The following is an 18,924-nucleotide window of genomic DNA, read 5'->3' on the forward strand; positions in this document are numbered from 1 at the left end:
TTGTAACTCATTTGGCCTGGTATTTTGCATGATGTACTTTGCATATAAGTTAAATAAATAGGGTGACAATTTACAGCCTTGACATACTTCTTTCCCAATTTTGAACCAAGTCAGTTGTTCCACATACGGTTCTAACTGTTGCTTCTTGACTTGCAGACAGATTTCTCACGAGGCAGGTAAGGTGGTCTGGTATTCCCATCTCTTTGAGAATTTGCCACAGTTTGCTGTGATCCACACAGTTAAAGGCTTTTGCATAGTTGATGAAGCAGATGTAGATGTTTCTCTGGAATTCCCTTGCTTTCTCTACGATCCAACGAATGTTGACAATTTGATCTCACATTTCTCTGCCTTTTCTAAACCCAGCTTGTACATCTGGATGGTCTCAATTCAAGTACTGCTCAGGCCCAGCTTGAAGAATTTTGAGCATAATCCTACTAGCATGGAAAATGAATGCAATTGTATGGTGGTATGAACATTCTTTAGCACTGCTCTTCTTTGCTATTGGGATGAAAACTGACCTTTTCCAGTCCTGTGGCCATTGCTGAGTTTTCCAAATTTGTTGGCATATGGAATGCATAAGTTTAACAGCATCATCTTTTAGGATCTGAAATAGCTCAGCTGGAATTCCATCACCCCCACTAGCTTTGTTCATAGTGATGTTTCTTAAGGCTCACTTGACTTCACACTCCAGGATGTCTGGCTCTAGGTGAGTGACCATACCATCATGGTTATCTCAGTCATTAAGACCTTTTTTTTGTATAGTTCTTCTGTGCATTCCTGCCACCTCTTCTTAATCTCTTCTGCCTCTGTTAGGTCCTTACTGTTTCTATCATTTATTGTGCACATTCTTACATGAAATTTTCTTGAAGAGATCTCTGGTCTTTGCCATTCTGTAGTTTTCCTCTATTCCTTTGCACCGTTTATTGAAGAAGGCCTTCTTATCTCTCCTTGAAATTCTCTGGAACTCTGCATTCATTGAGTGGAGTATATCTTTCCCTTTCTCCCTTGCTTTTTAGCTTGTCTTATTTCCTCAGCCATTTGTAAAGCTTCCTCAGACAACCACTTTGCCTTCTTGCATTTCTTCTTCTCTGCAATGGTTTTGGTCACTGCCTCTCATACAATGTTATGAAACTCTATCCATAGTTCTTCAGGCATTCTGTCTGTAAGATTTAATTCTTTGAATCTGTTCATCAATAGGTAAATCTATTTACCATCTTGCCCTTTATAAAAAAAGTTTGTCAAGTTCTGCTATAAATAATTAGCTAATATAAATTCAAGCCACCATTTTTAAATCTTAAGAAAGAACATTTTACTCAGACTTTAAATTTTAATATTGATTTCAGCCTATTGATGTTAATCTGGAAATATATATCAACTTTATGGCTCAAATTGTCTAAATAAACTGGCTAGCCTAATTAGTTGGATGATACATTAATGAAGTCAAGGACATAGGTTCAAACAACCCCTTACCCTCCATGAATGTTCTACAAAGGAATACCACTTGTACTGAAAAGGGCTTGTTTAAAAAGTTTGCATTTATGAAACTGAGAAAAAATTACTCAAAAAACATTTCTAGCTGACAGCAGAACAATATACCATTTACTGTTTAAATTTCTCAGATAAATATTTCTTCCTGCATCAGTTTAATTCATATATACTTTCCTGAGTTCCATACTTCTGTTTGAGGAAAGGTGATACAGGTAAATGTTATGAACCCATTGTACATGAAAATGTGCCGTGTATATACACTCAAAAACTTTTATACTATTTGGGGAAACTCTCAGATCTGAAACTTATCCATGATTAAGTAAAAAATCATGGATAAAAATCATTTATTTTGGGGGTAAAAATCTTTACCTCAAACTACTAGCTAAGAATTTGCATGATCTCCCCACAGGTTATTAAATGCTCGTTTATTTCTTTTTCCTTTTCACATTCATTTTCCCTCCATATCTTTTATTTTTCACTCATATTTTCTCTCCATTTCTTTCCTTATTCATGCAAAATGTGTATTTCTGCCTTTCAGGTGCATCAGATCCACCTGCTTTATCCTCACATAAATAAAGAAAATGAATGAATCAGTTGCAGTGTGAAACACATTCTCAACCTGAGATCTATATTAGTATTCCTCACAGTCCAAGTATGGTATATGTTTCATTTATTTTTATAAATAAAAGCATTTTCACAAGTGAAATAAAATAAGCTTAAGATAACCCACTCAGAGGTGTAGACAAGCTTGCTAGAGAAGAAATGGTATTTCCTGAATTATAATATTTAAAATTATACTCTTCTGCATGCCTGAGGACATGATACTGAATGAACAAGAGGATCTGAAATGAAAGAGCCCAAGTCCTATGGAAGTAGGAGTCGAACTGAATCACCACAAGTATTCATCACAGACTTTGGCAACAACACAACAATGTAGAAAAGACTACTCAATGGCTTAAGGGAAATATTGCACCTATTGTTTCAAAGCCTGGTTTTGGTAGGAGGCCAATGGTAGCAATAGCACATTTGTTTAACTTGGATGCCTGTATAGCTAATCTTTCAGTAACATTACTGTATTTTGGAGGACATGTCTATTCAAGACTAATTTATTCCACACACTTCTATTTATAGACAGAAATGATTTAAAAGCCTGTATTAAGTAAAATTTGATTCAAGAAAGCTAGTCAAACATTATATAAGGACAACTAACATTAAAAAGAGGGAGATCTGCAATTCAATGAATTTATATAGAAATCAAGCTATATTCTATATACAGACTTCAAGCAGCAAGATAATAGAATAGTAAGTAGATAATAATAAAAGTCAAACACAACTTAGCGACTAAACAACAACCATAAATATGTATTGAAGTTTCACTGTAAGCCAGGCAATATGTGTCAAGTATCCAACAACTGATCCTTACAATTTCATTATTAAGTAGGTGCTATTATTATCCCCATTTTAGAGATGAGGAACTGAAGCTCAGAGGGGTTAGGTAATTTGTTCAAAGTTGCAAAGCTAGTAAGTGGCGTAAGTTGGATCTGAACCCAAGTTGATTTACCTCAGAAGCCCAAGTTCTTATTGATAAGCAAACAATCACTGTCCAACAGAAATATAATGACCATATATATAATTTAAAATTTTCCAATAGTCACATTAAAAACTATGAAAAAAACCACCTTTTACTTAGTTCAATATGTCTAAAATATCATCATTTCAGATGTAATCAAGGTAAAATTATTACTTAAGCATCTTCCATTATATTTTCATATTAAGTTTGTCTTTGAGATCTTTCCTGGTAGCTTAGCAGTAAAGAATCTGCCTGCAAAGGAGGAGATGTGGGTTTGATCTCTGTGTCAGGAAGTTCCCCTGGAGAAGAGAATGGCAACCCACTCCAGTATTCCTGCCTGGGAAATCCCGTGGACAGAAGAGCCTGGCAGGCTACAGTACATGGGGTCGCAAAAGAGTCAAACACAACTTTGTGACTCCACAACATTTTATACTTACAGCTTGTCTCAGTTTGAACTAGCCACATTTCCAGTGCTCAGCAGTCAGCTATAGCTGATGGTTAGCATACTGAAAAGTTTGTCACTAGATAATTTACTCACTGAGCAAATATTTCTTGAGAGCTACTGTATGCCTGTGTGATGCTATCAGACATTAGAGAACATGCAAAGCGAGGTCTTGCTCTTATGAAGTTTACTTTCCTTGGAGAGAAACAGCAAATAAGTAAATAAACCCATAATCAAGCAATTAAACTATCAGACAGTGATCCGTGCTATAAGGAAAACTAGGACAATGTAATGGAGAGTCATTAGGTGATTGCTCTGGATTGGGAAGATCCTGTAGAAGTGACGTTCCTGAGGTATCTGAACTTATACTGAGCGTCATACACTACACAAAGAGGACGGTGCAGGAAGCAGACCCACCAATAAGCATGACAGACCTAACGAGTTCTATTCCTTTCTATGGTGTAATTTTTTGTGCCAGCAACAGAATATTCAAATAACTTCCATGGCTCCAGGCATAAAAATAAAATGACTTTAGCGGTCATCTTCCTCAGAGGATATTGAAAGTTTTAGTGAAACAAGGGCTACATACCTCTGATGGGGACTTAACTGAAAGAAAATAATAGCACTGCTTAAAATATTTAAATTATTATCAGGTGGTCTGAAGAAAGGCCAAGATGGAATGAAAATAGAATAACTGACTTGGTTGCATACTATCAACTTCACTTTATTTCATGCATCTCTACTCTTTTCAGAGCTCTTTAAAAACCCCTCCAGGTATAGAGACATTTAATTTATGTTACACTAACAAATAAGGGAATACCTGACCTCTTAAGTGAGATCATATAAAAATTACTAGACCCTGAAGAAATACATACTTAATGACAAAATGCATTAAAATTGGATGCAATGTTCTAGTTTAAAACCAAAGATAGGCTTTTTCCCTTAAAGTTCAGTATCATTTTAAATTATTCTGCATTGAATAAAAGAGCAGCTAACAGAGTCAACCCTAATTTTCAATGTATACTGAGAACTGATAATAACAGTAAAAAGCATAAGAAAGTCACACTTACTATAGATTGTCAGTTTTATATCCTTGGCTTGTTTGCCAGCTGCATTAGACACAGTACACTGGTAGCGTCCCTTGTCACTTCTTCGTGCATTCTTTAAATGTAAAACTTGTCCTCTGTCGAGAACTTCAACATTAGGGTCTCCCAAAAATAAAGGCCTAGAAAAAATACAATTTTATTCTATGGATGCATTTTTATTTTCCTAAACATTTTCTGTTTTATTCATCACAATAGAAATCATTAAGTTGTATGAGTTTAAAAATATGGATCAAAGTTGAATTTTTTAGTAGGAATCTAAAAAATGCAATGATATGATTTAGTACTCTTGTTCAGAAGAATGGAATTATTAAATCACCTTATTAATGCAAGTTAATTATCACTTTGAGATGAAGATTCTTCCTTTAAAACTTAAATAAAACGTTTTGTTTCATTCATTCACCCCCCCCTTTTCTTAAATTTATATAGATAAATTTTCTACCATCATTCAGAAAAGAAAAACTAAGTGTAGAGGAGCTTCAAGCCAAGCAATATTATTTGTAAACTAATATTATAATACCTGGGAAAATATTCACAATACATAGTTATTACTAAAGACAATGATGTCAACTTTCCTAATAAGGAGGTATTATAATAAATATGAATGCTTTCATCATCATGAATACTGAAAGATATTTATCCCAAAGGTAGTTCCTATATTTGTCACGGAGTCTTTTTCCACTATTCACTCATTAACCAATTACTATTATGTGACTGCTTTATGTTTGGTAGTAGTTTTATTTAATACTTAAAACATCATGGTTATTAAAGTCTATGATATCTTAAGAGTCATACCTTTAAAATCCTATTGATATTATTTCAGGAAGACCTATATTTTGTTTTTAAAAAGCCACAGGGGATTTGCCACATGATGAATGAACGCAGTGCTATATTGAAAGTCACTACTAAGACTACAAGATTAAAGAACACACATTTAATTTTCTGTGGCAGCACCCCTCACCATTTCTTGGTATGACACTTTGTTTGAAGTTCCCTAAAACTGACAGAATAAAGTACCTTACTTTAATGTATTCTGTTCAAAGAAGTGGAATACTTGATAATGCTACTCAAATTTAAGCAACTTTAAAACTTTTGCTGATTGCTCACTATGCAAGTAACATAAAAATTGAAACAAAAAAAGCATTATAATAAGAAAAGGTCTTCTTGGTTTATTGTCACAATGTGAGTCTTTCCACTTACCATTGTCAGTTTGTGTTCTTTCACACATTTTTCTAAACATTTTCACTCATAAACGTATTGCTAGAGGAATGTCAAGTTGTTATACATAAATGGCATTGTATTATTGTTCTATTTTTCTTTTAACTTGACAATAGCTATGGAGATAATTTTGGTAACTATAGCTTCATTTTCTTTTTAATTGCTTTTCAGTGTTTCACAATATGAAAAAGCTGTATGTCACCTATCCATTCTCCCAAGGTCAAGCTTTAAGCAGTTTTCACTTTTCTGCCATCAGTGTTTCAGAGAATTAACATACAAGCCTTCCTGTGGAAGAGAAAATTGACTTCCCTTTCCTAGACACTGGAAGTATAACTGCTGTATTATAGCATATGAGCATTTAAATTTTAATAGATATCAACAACTCTGACTTTCAGAGCACTAATTTATTGATACCTTGTTCCATCAGAGTATTATATCCTGACCTACCACACTCTAAGACGACAACTGATAATTTTCAAACTTCTACTACTTTTTTGCCAAACTGATCTATGAAAAATAAAGTTACGTTATTTTTGCTTACCTTCTACAAATTACTGAAGGTGATCATCTTTTACAACATCTATTGCTTAACTGTATAACTTTCTAATTGACTGTTTATAACCTCCATACATTTTCCTATGTTGTCTTTCTTGACATAAAAAAACTTTTTATACAATCCTTTGTTTCATACACTGCAAATCTTTACGTTTTGCTACTTAAGTCTTAGATACCTACTTTTAGAAAAATACACAAATTGTGTATTGTAAAAATACACAAACTGTGACCATGCTGTATAAATAAGCTCTCATTTACAAATAAGCTCTCAAATACCAATCATTGCACCTATTATCAATGTGGGCAAACCTCAGCAGCCCTGGAACTTGAAGTCTGGGAAACATTTAATTGCTCTTTAGGGGGTGTTCTTTTTGCCCATATACTAAACTAGCTTAAGTACTTATCTCGATGTCATAAGCAAATTTCATTTTTTAATAATTCACAAAATTCCATGTAAACACAAAATTAGTTCTTTATTTGGATCTTGCATTTTTTCATTTGTTGCTCTTAGCGTGTATTTCTGCTTAGTCACTTCAGTGGTGTTCAACTCTTTGTGATCCTATGGACTGTAGCCTGCCAGGCTCCTCTGTCCACTGGGATTCTCCAGGCAAGAATAGTGGAGTGGGTTACCATGCCCTCCTCCAGGGGATCTTCCTAATCCAGGAATAGAACCAGGCGCTGCTGCATTGTAGGTGGATTCTTTACCAGCTGAGCTACCAGGAAAGCCCTTGCATATATTCAGTGTATAACAAACTGAATTTCTCCACGTCTCTAAAATAAATTCCGAGCATTTATAAAGCATCGTATAATTCATAAATCTGAGACAATTTTTGAATATTCCTTTTCCTTCATGTTCACTTAAAAACACTCAAGGTGGTAAGATAATTAAGAGGGAAAAAATCCACATCTATTTACAGTTTGAGCCTTGCAACAAATATAGAAAAAGTACTCACTTGCCATCTTTGAACCAGTGAATAACGGGAAAGGGGGTGCCTTGAACCTGGCATTCAAGGATGGTATCCTGGTTCAGGACAACTGAGACTTCACCAAGGGAACCAGCACCTATTATGGTGGGTGGGACTTAAACAAAGATATTTTATTATGAAAATCTACGACTTAGCAAAAAGAGTAGAGGGAGGAGAGAAGGTAATGATTTCTATAATATTTCAACAAGTTTTTAATGTCAAAAATAAAATATCATGCAATATTCCCTTTTCATATCATATCTGTAGACCCAAATATCAAATTTAAATATAGGAACACACTCATGAAAGATCTGACAGCAGAACAATTACTTGGAAGAATTGTGGTAATAAAGAATTCATTTTGAGCAACATTAAATCAATGCACAAAATGAGCTTAGAATATAAATGAGCAGTGAAGCTCATATAATGAAATTTACTATGGCTATACATTTTAAATAATGAATGACATAGTCAACGACAATCTGATAATGTTCAAATTCTACATATTATACCATAGTGCTGTTTGAAATATACTACCCTTGTCTCTTTTAAAGGCCTCCTATGCTAAAATTGCATGTCAGATAAAATGTGAAAAGATTCACATTATATCTCATGCGAAAAGGTGCTAGTTTTATTCTTATAATTATCAAGCATATTAAAGAGCTCCCATAAATTTCCCTGATCTTCAAATCCTCTCCCTTCACATCATGTTATGGTGATTAACCTGCAACTTCAGAGCCACGTGTTGTGGTGTGCTTAGCCGCTCAGTCATGTCCGACTTTTTGGAATCCCAGGAACTGTAGCTCACCAGGCTCCTCTGTTCGTGGGGATTCTCCAGGCAAGAATACTGGAGTAGGTAACCATGTCCTCCTCCAGGGGATCCTCCCAACCAGGGATTAAACTCAGGTCTCCCACACTGCAGGAGGATTTTTTTACCATCTGAGGCACCAGGGAATGATCAGCCACTAAAAGGTATCAATGCCGGGAGGGGCAGGTGGTGATCAAATTTGTTTTAAGACCATGCTGGCTTCCAAATGAAGATCAGATTCCACTGGCAAAGAGTGGATGAAGTGGACTTGTTAGGAGGCTGTTACATTAATTCAGTTTATAATTAACATGGGGTTAAGAAGCAGACTTAACAGGATGTAGACAAATTCACAGAGTTGGGAAGAGGGAGTTAGAAAGAATCAGTGCCAGGTTGTGGCAGAAGCAAGTGGTAGTATGGAGGTGATGGTCACTATGACGTGGGTCACTGAAGGTGACCAGAACAGACATTTACTGAGACCTTTCTGAGTGACTTCCCTGGTGGCTCAGACGGTAAAAGTGTCTGCCTACAATGCAGGAGACCTGGGTTCAATCACTGGGTGGGGAAGGTCCCCTGGAGAAGGAAATGGCAATCCACTCCAGTACTCTTGCCTGGAAAATCCCATGGATGGAGGAGCCTGGTAGGCTACAGTCCATGGGGTCGCAAAGAGTCAGACACGACTGAGCGACTTCACTTTCTTTCTTTCTGCTCTTTATGTAACTAAGATATTGAGCCAAAGATATTGAGCTAAAAAAGCCAAGATACTGTGGAGGAGATTAGACATACAGCCTGAGAGCTCAGAGAAGAAGTCTGAGCTGGAGATAAAAATGTGGATGTCATCACCACACAGAAAGCAGTAAAAGTCATGAGAGTAAATGAGTATCAAGAGAAATAAGGCCACTGAGACTGACTATAGAAAGATTACTTTGTTTTTATAGCCGATACTTATAGATAATAATGGTGATTTTGGCAGAAGAATGCAAAGTACTTCAGGCTTTGACAACACTTATGAGACAGAATTTTTATGTTATAGCAGTTTATGAATGATCACTCTAGCACAGGATCTTCCCCAGATCTCATTTCCACTCCAGACTTACAAATCATATGTCTTTTGATGAGCAAAATATTGAACATGAAGGAAGTCATTTTATCACAAAGTGAACTTTAATCAGCAAAAATAACCTCACAAGCTAAACTTATTAAAATTTTAATTTATGATTAGGATTCAAACATTTTAAATATTTTAAACACCAATTTATTACAGTTTCAGCCTGTTCTCAGAATTCTCCCCACTTAATTAGAATTAGGGCTGAGGTAATTTAGTTACAGAAATTATTCAGGATGCAGAGGACAGTGAATTTGTTACATTTATCAGTTCAAGTACAACCTAGGAGCTTCAGGAGAGGTCAGTAAATGAATGAATTTTACTCTGCATTATCCTCTATAGTTACCTCCCAAAGAATTTCCTGACCACCTCAATAGAGAAACTGGCAAGAGCAGTAATTTAGTATTTTATGTATAAGACAGTACCATGAACCCAAAGACATGACTATATGATAAATAACAAGTATCTACAAACTTTCTATCATATACTTCTGATTAACCAATATTAAAGACAAAAATAATAAGAGTAAAATGAATGATATTTCTATCAAATTTTCATCTCTTTAACTCTTTAATACAGTCAGTGCTATGCTATATAAAACACATCTGAATTGTAGTTTTTTAAAAGAATATTTTCCTTACCTAGCACATCAATGTTAAAATGCTTTTGAGAAGTGCCTGCAACATTAATTGCTTTACAGGAATATCTTCCTGCCTCCTCTGGAGAGGCTCTGAAGAGCTTTAATATCTTCCCATTGTTTACAATCTGAATACTGCTGCTCTCAGTCACCTTTTAAGGCCAAAAGGGTCAATGTTATTTCCAATCCTAATAAAAATGCATAATTAAAATTTGAAGCAAAATTTTTATATTGCTATTAATAAGACAGTCACATCTGAATGATTAATTTCAGAGGCAGAGGCAAAGATGTACGCATATTTGGACGTCTCCACTTACCTGAACATCATATTTATACCACATAATGATGGGAGATGGAGTACCTTCAACTTCACAAAAGAGACTGGTTGGCTGGTTGACCAACACGGACACATTTGTTACTTGTTCTTTACCTTTAATTACTGGAGGAACTGCAAAAAGTGAGGAACTGTAGTTAGTTTAAAATAAATATTATATATAGTTTCTTTACAAAGGACTTTGGAAAGCAAATCTGAGGTATTTGATAGTTAGAAAAGGTTGGTCATACTTAAGCAAAGCTTTTATTATGAAATGAAGAGTCTTGACAATATATTTATAAGTAACTCACTAAATTTTTACTTTAGTTATTCAGTTATGAATTAAAACTGAAAATTAAAAATTAAAAAAAAATTCAGTTATGTATTAAGGATAAATTTAAGGGAGAAACTATTTATTTCACATACCACTCAAAATGCAAACTGCTCGTCTCAAGTTATGTGGGACTACTTTGCTGATAAGAATGAATATTGCCCGGTATTTACGGAAGCCAATATCCATTAAATTTTTAAGTGTACATATTCTTTGACTCATGCAAAGTGGTATATGTACATGACTTTCACTGAAGCATTACTTAAAATAGTATACAAGTGGTACCTAACTAAATGTTCATCATTAATATCATAGAAAGCTAAGTCATGGTACAGTGGGATCCTAGATAGGCATAAATAAGAGTTAGGAATATTGAATAATTTCTAAGATAAAGTATTCAATGATACAGGCAAGGTATGGAGTAATGGATAAAATGGTCTACTATAAATTCTTTTTATAGGTAAAACAAGAGGGTGAAATATATATTCATATTTCTTCATTTTTGCAGCAAATATCTCTGGGAAGATACACACAAACAAACACAAACCCCTAACAACTTTCCTTGCCCATAGGGAGGATATAAAGACGATCGCTTAGCTCAGGGCCGGGAGACTTTTGACTTTGTATCTTTTTCTACCATTTGAATTTTCAATGATGTAAAATCACAATAAAAATTATATGAAATTTTTAAGTCAAATGAATAAATGAAGTTAGACTACTACTTTTTAAATTGATAACACGTCTTTTTATGTAAATATTAAATGATACTACACTGAAAGAAAAACATATAAAGGAATTTGAACATGTTACATATTCAGTTACATGATTTTATCTGTATTTACCATGGACTTTGAGGTTATATCTTCTTTCTGTGGTTCCAGCTTCATTGACTGCCACACAAATATACTCCCCGTTGTCATACGGTGTAACAGAAGCAATAACCAACAATGTGCCGTCTTCTAATACAGAAATACCAGGCTCTCGGCCTGTCAGCTCTCTACCATTCCGCAACCATTTGATGGTTGGTTTGGGGGTACCTAAGAAAGAAATTAAAGCTTTGTGATATTTTACAACAAAATTAGAAATCACTATTAAATATCAACTATCTTAAGGAGAAATAACATTTCTCATCATTATACTATGTACCCTTAGGTACTTTCAAGATATGTAATTTTGAAGAGATTATAGTATGTCATCTCTCTATTTCCTGATTGGTTTTAAAAGATCTAAGGTCTCCAGTGTAGAATTTGATCAAAGTCGTTTTTATCAAGACATTCAGATGATAGTAAGCAAAACATTTTCTTGAGTGAGATCATGGTATTAGTGAGGGAAAAAGCTATTTTAGTTAAATAGACTAGAAATAGGCAGAGCTTTGGGGTGATAATAAAGGAAGAGCAAAAATAAGATACTCTTAGAGGAACAAAACATGAAGATTATGCAAACACAAAGAGGAAAGGAATGATGTACAGAAATGACGCTTCATCATTCACATTTTAAACAGTTCTGATAGAGCAGAGATCAGGAACATCTACTATTCACACATCTTCTGGGGATCCCATTCTGTTAAACAGAGGGCATAGATTGATTCTTGAGTTTTTATACTGAAAATAAAGTTGAGAAAGCAGTGAGAGCAGACCTGCTTTCCTGGATTTATTTATGACCAACAGAGTGAATGGAAGTTATATGAATAAAAGTGATAAAAAACCATTTTAAAATGCATAATGGAGCCAAAGGACATACTGAAAATAGACAAACATTAACTCCATAATATGACTCTATTTATACAGCAAAGAATGTGCGCGACACTATTCTAAGTACTTTCACATTTTACTTTATATAAAAAAATAAAGCACATTAAATAAAATCAATATACTGTATGAGACATGGCTAATAATCTTAAAGCATAATAAAAATATCAAAGAATGGAGAATGGTCATATATCAAAGACAAGTATACAAATGGAAGGGATACATAGAATGTATCATTAAGATTAAACTCAAATTGAGTCAAAGTATTATAAAAATGACTTTGACTATTAATGACTGAATTATAAAAATGACTATATTTATGGGAAAAAATAAAATAAAAATAGTGGCATATTTCACTGACCTCACTGTAAGATGCTGACTGATGAAGAAGAGAATATAAAACTGATGGACTACAATTGAGCATGCTGCCAAGGTTAAAGGGAGTTATAATCATTTCCTTACATCCTACTTATTCCTTTATGGACTTCCCAAATTTCTCAACTATTATTTGTTAAGTTAATAAATGAAAAAGCAAATTAAACAAGCATAAGAAATAAATTGTATTATCTTTGCTTTCTCAATGGTGGAACAACCATGGTCAAGATGAAATTCATGGCAAAGATAATGAAAAAGCACTAAGCTAGAAGGGGACAACAGAGGACGAGATGGTTGGATGGCATCATTGACTCAATGGACATGAGTTTGGGCAAGCTCCGGGAAATGGTGAAGGACAGGGAAGCCTGGGCATGCTGCAGTCCATGGGGGTCACAAAGAGTCAGACAGGACTGAGCGACTGAACATGACAATTTTAAATTAACACAAGAATTCTATCCCAGGTGAAATAGGAAACTAGGAAGAGGTAGTATATCAAACCGGAAAAGGGACATTCAAGTCAGCTTGTAAGTCAGGGATTCAGCGGAGAATACTAAGCAGTAGTACCACTGGCAGGGCTCCCTTGGTAGTGAGCAACCACAGAACTTACTTGAACCTACCTTTCTCAAGGATTCTTCTCCAGGTCTTGCCTACCACCCCACTGACCCTAGGAATGGTGGTGGTGGTTTAGTTGCTAAGTTGTGTCCGACTCTTGAGACCCCCTGGACTATAGTCTGGCAGGCTCTCTGTCCACGGGGATTCTCCAGGCAAGAATACTGGAGAGGTTTGCCATTTCCTTCCCCAGGGGATCTTCCCAACCGAGGGATTGAATCCATGTCTCCTGCATTGCAGGCAGATTCTTTACCACTGAGCCACCAGGAAAGCCATCATTGACCCTAGGAATAGTTGCTGACAACTCTTTACATATCAGAAGAGCTTATTAGAATTACCTTTTTTTGAACACTGGTAGAAAATAATCATTGATGAGAGAGATATTAAGAGATGCAAAACCTTGCTGCAGAAACAGAGACAGCTTAAGGTCCTTCAACTTCCACTGTCTCCAGGAACAACAACTAAGAGACTCACGTGGGAGGATGGATTCCTCCAGGAGATGATGGAAAGAATACTGCTTGGTTTTTGCCAGAATTAGTATGGACTCATTTGAGTCACTGAAGATGGACATTATGTGAAGCAGAGACTATTTTGGGCCACCTATTGGGCATCCAGGGTAAGGTGATAGTGACCTTTTTTATAGGCTTTGGAGGAGAAAGAATAAACATTTCCTTTCAGGAAACATGATGGGATAGAAAGCCCAGAAATTTCAGGGAAAGGAGGAGTTTGGACAAGCATCAGAGAGCCAAGTTATCACCTGGCTCCAGAATTACCAGTAGAGGATAAATCTAGAAAGGGAGTTTTTAGAAAAGAAGAGTAACAAGGGGATGGTCCTAATTTATACCCCTGACTGAGATAAATATGCAATATTTTGAACAGCCCTGTCACATTATAAAGAGAAATCTTGTCAGAAATAAAATGAACTAAGAAGTAACAGGAAGGAGCATGAACGAACTGGAAAACATACTGGTTTAGGCAAGTCTGAAAAAACAGAAGGTATTTCCAGTGAAGGTAATAAAACACCTAGAGGGAAAAATACCTCATTTAAAGAGTTTTTATTTAAAAGAAGTATTAGTTTCCATTTTGCACAAATGTTGTAACAAGTAGAATTTAATGATGCCTGGGGTTCAATACAGAATTCTAGAACAATACAACATTATGCCAATGCCCATGTGACCGAGTGGTACACACCTTTTGCAGGACATGGAAATGCAATGCGTTGGTTGGCCACTCTTTCTTGGAATGGAGTGTTATATGGAGGCTCTAGGTCTTCCAGAATAGGTGGTTCTATTAGAAAAATAAATGCATTATCACAGGCTTTCCTTGGGCAATACTGAATTCTTCTGAGGCTACGTATGACACCTGCTTCTCTTTTCCTGCCTTTGCACTGGTAGTCTCCCTGATAGGAATGCTTTTCCTCATGACTGAACGTGTCTGGCTCCTTCTCATCAACAAGATTTCACTATATTTATCATCACCTCAGAGAAGTCCTACGTGACAATTCAACCTAAAGTAGCCAACTGCTGGGAGCATCACCCTATTTTACATTTCTAGAAAGCACATCTCACAATCTGTTATTTCTTATTTATTTGCCTGCTTGCTTTCTGCCTACTTACAGAAGCAGTCATGAGAGCAGGTGTTTTTTCCTCTGTCACAATCTTCTCCTCACTGCCCAGATCACGACAGTCACCTGGCTGGAACTTGACAAACACTTGTTGCTTAAAGGAATAAAGATTACTCAAGTTTGGGGGTGCACCATGTGGCATGCAGGATCTTAATTTCCCAAATAGGGAGCAAACACATGCCCCCTATAGTGGAAACATGGAGCCCAACCACTGGCTCACCAGGGAATTCCCCAAAGATTAATCTTTAAACCCTCAACATAAGGCCATCATTAGAGGGAACAGTGGACCTCGACTTTCTAGGGATTAATGTTGAGTGCACCTTACTACTCTGAGGTAAATCCTACTCCAATCAACTGTGCCCACAATTTCTTCCAAACCAAAAATAGTGGGTGGGGTACTTATCTAGAATTGTTTGCACTATCTACCTCATCCTCGGCAACTCCATTTTCAAAGGTAAACAGTTTACTAACATATAGTTTCATTTCATTTCTGGAATCATTTTCCTTTCAAAGATAACTACAGAGTCATCAAGTTATACAGAAGTTTTCTGAAAGTGATCCAAGACTATTCAAGACTATATCTTCTGCATAGACTCAAGGGATTTTCCCCCACTCCCCCCCAACATACATATATCTTCCTAGGCCCCAAATCACCTTGAACATGTAGTGTTATCTCCGTCTCATCACTGCCTGCTATGTTAGTAGCGACACATGTATATACGCCAGCATCTGAGAGTACCGCTTGTTTGATGCTTAATGTCCCATCTGGATGAGTAATATGCTGCAGTCCATCAACCAGCACGGCGCTTCCACCTTTAAACCAGGTGATAACAGGAAGAGGTGTCCCTTGAGCACCGCATGGAATGTCCACTCTTTGATCGACTTGGACTTTCATAACTTTAGGGCCACGCTGTATCTTTGGAGGCACTGGAAACAATGACTGAGTATTAATAATCCAATTTTTTAAAACTTCCTTCCTTTTTTCACTTTAAATGAGACCTCCTCACCAAGACACAGCATGGGAAAGTAGAATCATCTCAGGATGGGGACCCAGGCTCAGGCCACTTACTAGCTGTGTGATCGAGGGCGATTCAGTATACTGTGTGAGGCCTGTTTCCTTGCTAATCCAGGCAAAATAACCTCTTCAGTACCAATGCACTGCAAGGATTATGGGAAACAATGAATTTAAACTTCTCATTCCAAACTCAAGGAATACTAAGCATTTAAGGATATCAGATTTCTTATATAAATAACTTAAGGTTTAAAACCCTCTTAAATGGCAATCCAGTTGATTTCTGAAATAGAGTAAGCCAAAAAGTGTCTCTCTCCATGGATTCTTAGCTTCTGTTCTCTTTGTGGAAGGTTTAACCAGACAGTAAGAACTATTTCTCATAATAGCTTTCACTTATTTCAAAGAAGAAAATCAAGATAAAACTTCTATTATTTCCCTTTATCTACCTTCCTTCAGAAATGTAAATGAGATAATTTATCAAAAGTAGTGTTAGATTCCACATACATGCATTGTGCACTATAAAATCAAATTGATTTCTAAGGATATGATTAGAATTTATGTACTTTACATCCCGAAAAAACCCAATTCCTCTGTCCTTTGGTTAAAACTTGATATTTAACCAAGATATCCTAACGGTTTCATTTGCAACAATCTTTTAAGTTGATAGTACAGGCATACTTCAGTTTATTTTACTGTACTTTGCTTTATTGCACTTCACAGATAATGCAATTTTTACAAATGGAAGTTTATGGCAACCCTACATTGTCAAATGATGGTTAGCATTTTTAGCAATGAAGTATTTTTAAAATTAACATTGTATGTATTATGCTCAATGCATGTACATTGTTTTTAAAGCCATAATGCTATTGCACATTGAGTGGACTAGTGTAAACATAATTTTTATGGGCACTGGGAAACCAAAACAATCCATGTAACTCACTTGACTGCCATATTCATTTTACTGAGATGCTCTGGAACCAAACTCTTAATATCTCCAAGATGTGTATTATTATTATTATTATGTGTATTATTATTTCATTATTTTATGAAAAAAACATTAAAGATAAAGAGGGTAGGTTTTACCTAATGCCCTAGAACTAGTGAATAACAGAACTCTCAGTGGATTTTATATCCCACAGTCAAGAGGGCACTAGTGTAGTGACTGATCTGAGAGTGAAATCAGGTCAAGACTATATGGGAAAATTTCTTCTCTTATTGGAATGCATGGCTTAGAATATGTACTCACTAAACATATGTTGAATAAATGAGTAATTCGACTATGGCAAATTGGGGGAAGAAAGCAGACTACCTAGAAAATTTTGTAAAGTAGTTAAAGAACCCCAGGAGCAGAATGTTTTCAGTGGCTGAGCTCCATAAACATTAAAAATAACTGTATAAATGCTATAAAATCCTTCCTTGAGCATTTGCCTTTGCTTCCACAAAAGGCCACCAGTCTAAACACATTTCTTTCTTTTTTTCTTTTTTAAAGTATGCTTTAGCATTAGAATGAATATACTTATTTTTACTTATTTATTTCTTATTTTGGCTGTAGTGGGTCTTCGTCACATCATGCAGGCTTTCTCTAGTTGCAGAGCATGGGCTCTAGAGCAGACAGACAGACAGTGAAGTTGCTCAGTCATGTCCGACTCTTTGCGACCCCATAGACTGTAGCCTACCAGGCTCCTCTGTCCATGGGATTTTCCAGGTGTGAGTACTGGAGTGGGTTGCCATTTCCTTCACCAGAGGATCTTCCTGACTCAGGGATCGAACCCAGGTCTCCCGCATTGTAAGCAAGGTGCTTTACCGTCTGAGCCACCAGGGAAGGAGGTCTCAACTGCCCTGCAGCAGGTGGAATCTTAGTCCCCCCAAAAGGGACTGAACCCACATCCTGTGCATTAGAAGGTGGTTTCTTAACCACTGGACCACCAGGAAAGTTCCTAAACATATTTCTTTTTTTACGGTGTATCAACAATACTTATAAAGGACCTGTGAACAGACATCTAGTAAAATTGAGATCCAAAATTTTAATACTGTTCACCTGAGGAAAAAAGGGAAGGGTGTTTATGGATAGGAGATAACATTTTCAAAGTAAATGAAAGAAAGTTGTGAGTCTCAGATTTTAGAAAATTTTTGTATAATTACTCCATATACAATTTGAGGATAACTATCAGAGAAACTGGGACAATAGGTTTCCTGGTGGCTAGTCCACAGAAAGCATGTACTTTCATTTCAAAACTCACCATGGACGTTTAATTTAACAGACTGAGTCACATTCCCTGCAATATTTGTGGCGACGCAAAGATACATCCCACTATCTGAAACACGGGTCTCAGTGATCTTCATTGAACCAGAAGGGAGGAACGTGTGTCTAAGAGAAGGAAACCACAGGGTAGACCATAAAGTTTGAGAATTTATATCCCCTAAGCAACTGCAATTCACTATGAAATTATTACTCTGCAAACAGTTTTTGAAACCATTCTCCAATCTATAATGTCATCTCTATATACCTTAAAAGTCAGGTATTTTCATAATTATCCTGTGTATTCTGTACGATGTACTCACAAATACCAAACTAATTTGCTTTCACATTTAAATTTAATCTAAGGGTGTGACATTGTCAAATAATTGTACATCTCTTTGCTTTACTAAGTTATAGCTTTACAAAGCAAATATGTTTTAATAAACTTTGAAGATACTTCAAACACATTATAGCTTTTCTCCAATGCTTCATTAAAAATTTTATGTGCTAAAACAAAGACAAAAGAAGGTACATATGCAGTTTGCAAATATATATTGAGAATATACACATACACACACACATACATATACACACACACACACATTCCACGTATGTAGTTAGGTAAACCAGATCTACACATAAAATGTTACTATGTTCGCTTTACTAAAATAGCTTTAAGAGGGAAGGGGCCAAATAGACCTACCTACTATCAAGATTTCTTATAAGTTAAGACAAATAAAGTGTGCTATTGGCCCTGAGACTGACAAATGGATAAACAGTTGAAG

At 35.8% G+C, this 18,924-nt stretch overlaps 1 protein-coding gene across 1 annotated transcript in view; it reads right to left on the reverse strand.

Moving 5' to 3' along the window:
- HMCN1 (hemicentin 1) overlaps positions 1 to 18,924 on the reverse strand; it is a 521,571-nt gene that overhangs the window by 219,902 nt on the left and 282,745 nt on the right. The window contains exons 23-30 of the mRNA XM_081492191.1: positions 18,141 to 18,268; positions 15,543 to 15,815; positions 14,456 to 14,551; positions 11,375 to 11,569; positions 10,206 to 10,336; positions 9,893 to 10,040; positions 7,330 to 7,456; positions 4,571 to 4,725 (exon numbers count right to left, since the gene is read on the reverse strand). Coding sequence (XP_081348317.1) covers positions 4,571 to 4,725; positions 7,330 to 7,456; positions 9,893 to 10,040; positions 10,206 to 10,336; positions 11,375 to 11,569; positions 14,456 to 14,551; positions 15,543 to 15,815; positions 18,141 to 18,268 — 1,253 coding nt within the window. The remainder of the gene's footprint in view (positions 1 to 4,570; positions 4,726 to 7,329; positions 7,457 to 9,892; positions 10,041 to 10,205; positions 10,337 to 11,374; positions 11,570 to 14,455; positions 14,552 to 15,542; positions 15,816 to 18,140; positions 18,269 to 18,924) is intronic.

This window comes from Giraffa tippelskirchi, chromosome 5 (genome assembly GCF_054371585.1).
Source record: "Giraffa tippelskirchi isolate mGirTip1 chromosome 5, T2T-mGirTip1v1.2.pri, whole genome shotgun sequence".
Taxonomy (NCBI): Eukaryota; Metazoa; Chordata; class Mammalia; order Artiodactyla; family Giraffidae; genus Giraffa; species Giraffa tippelskirchi.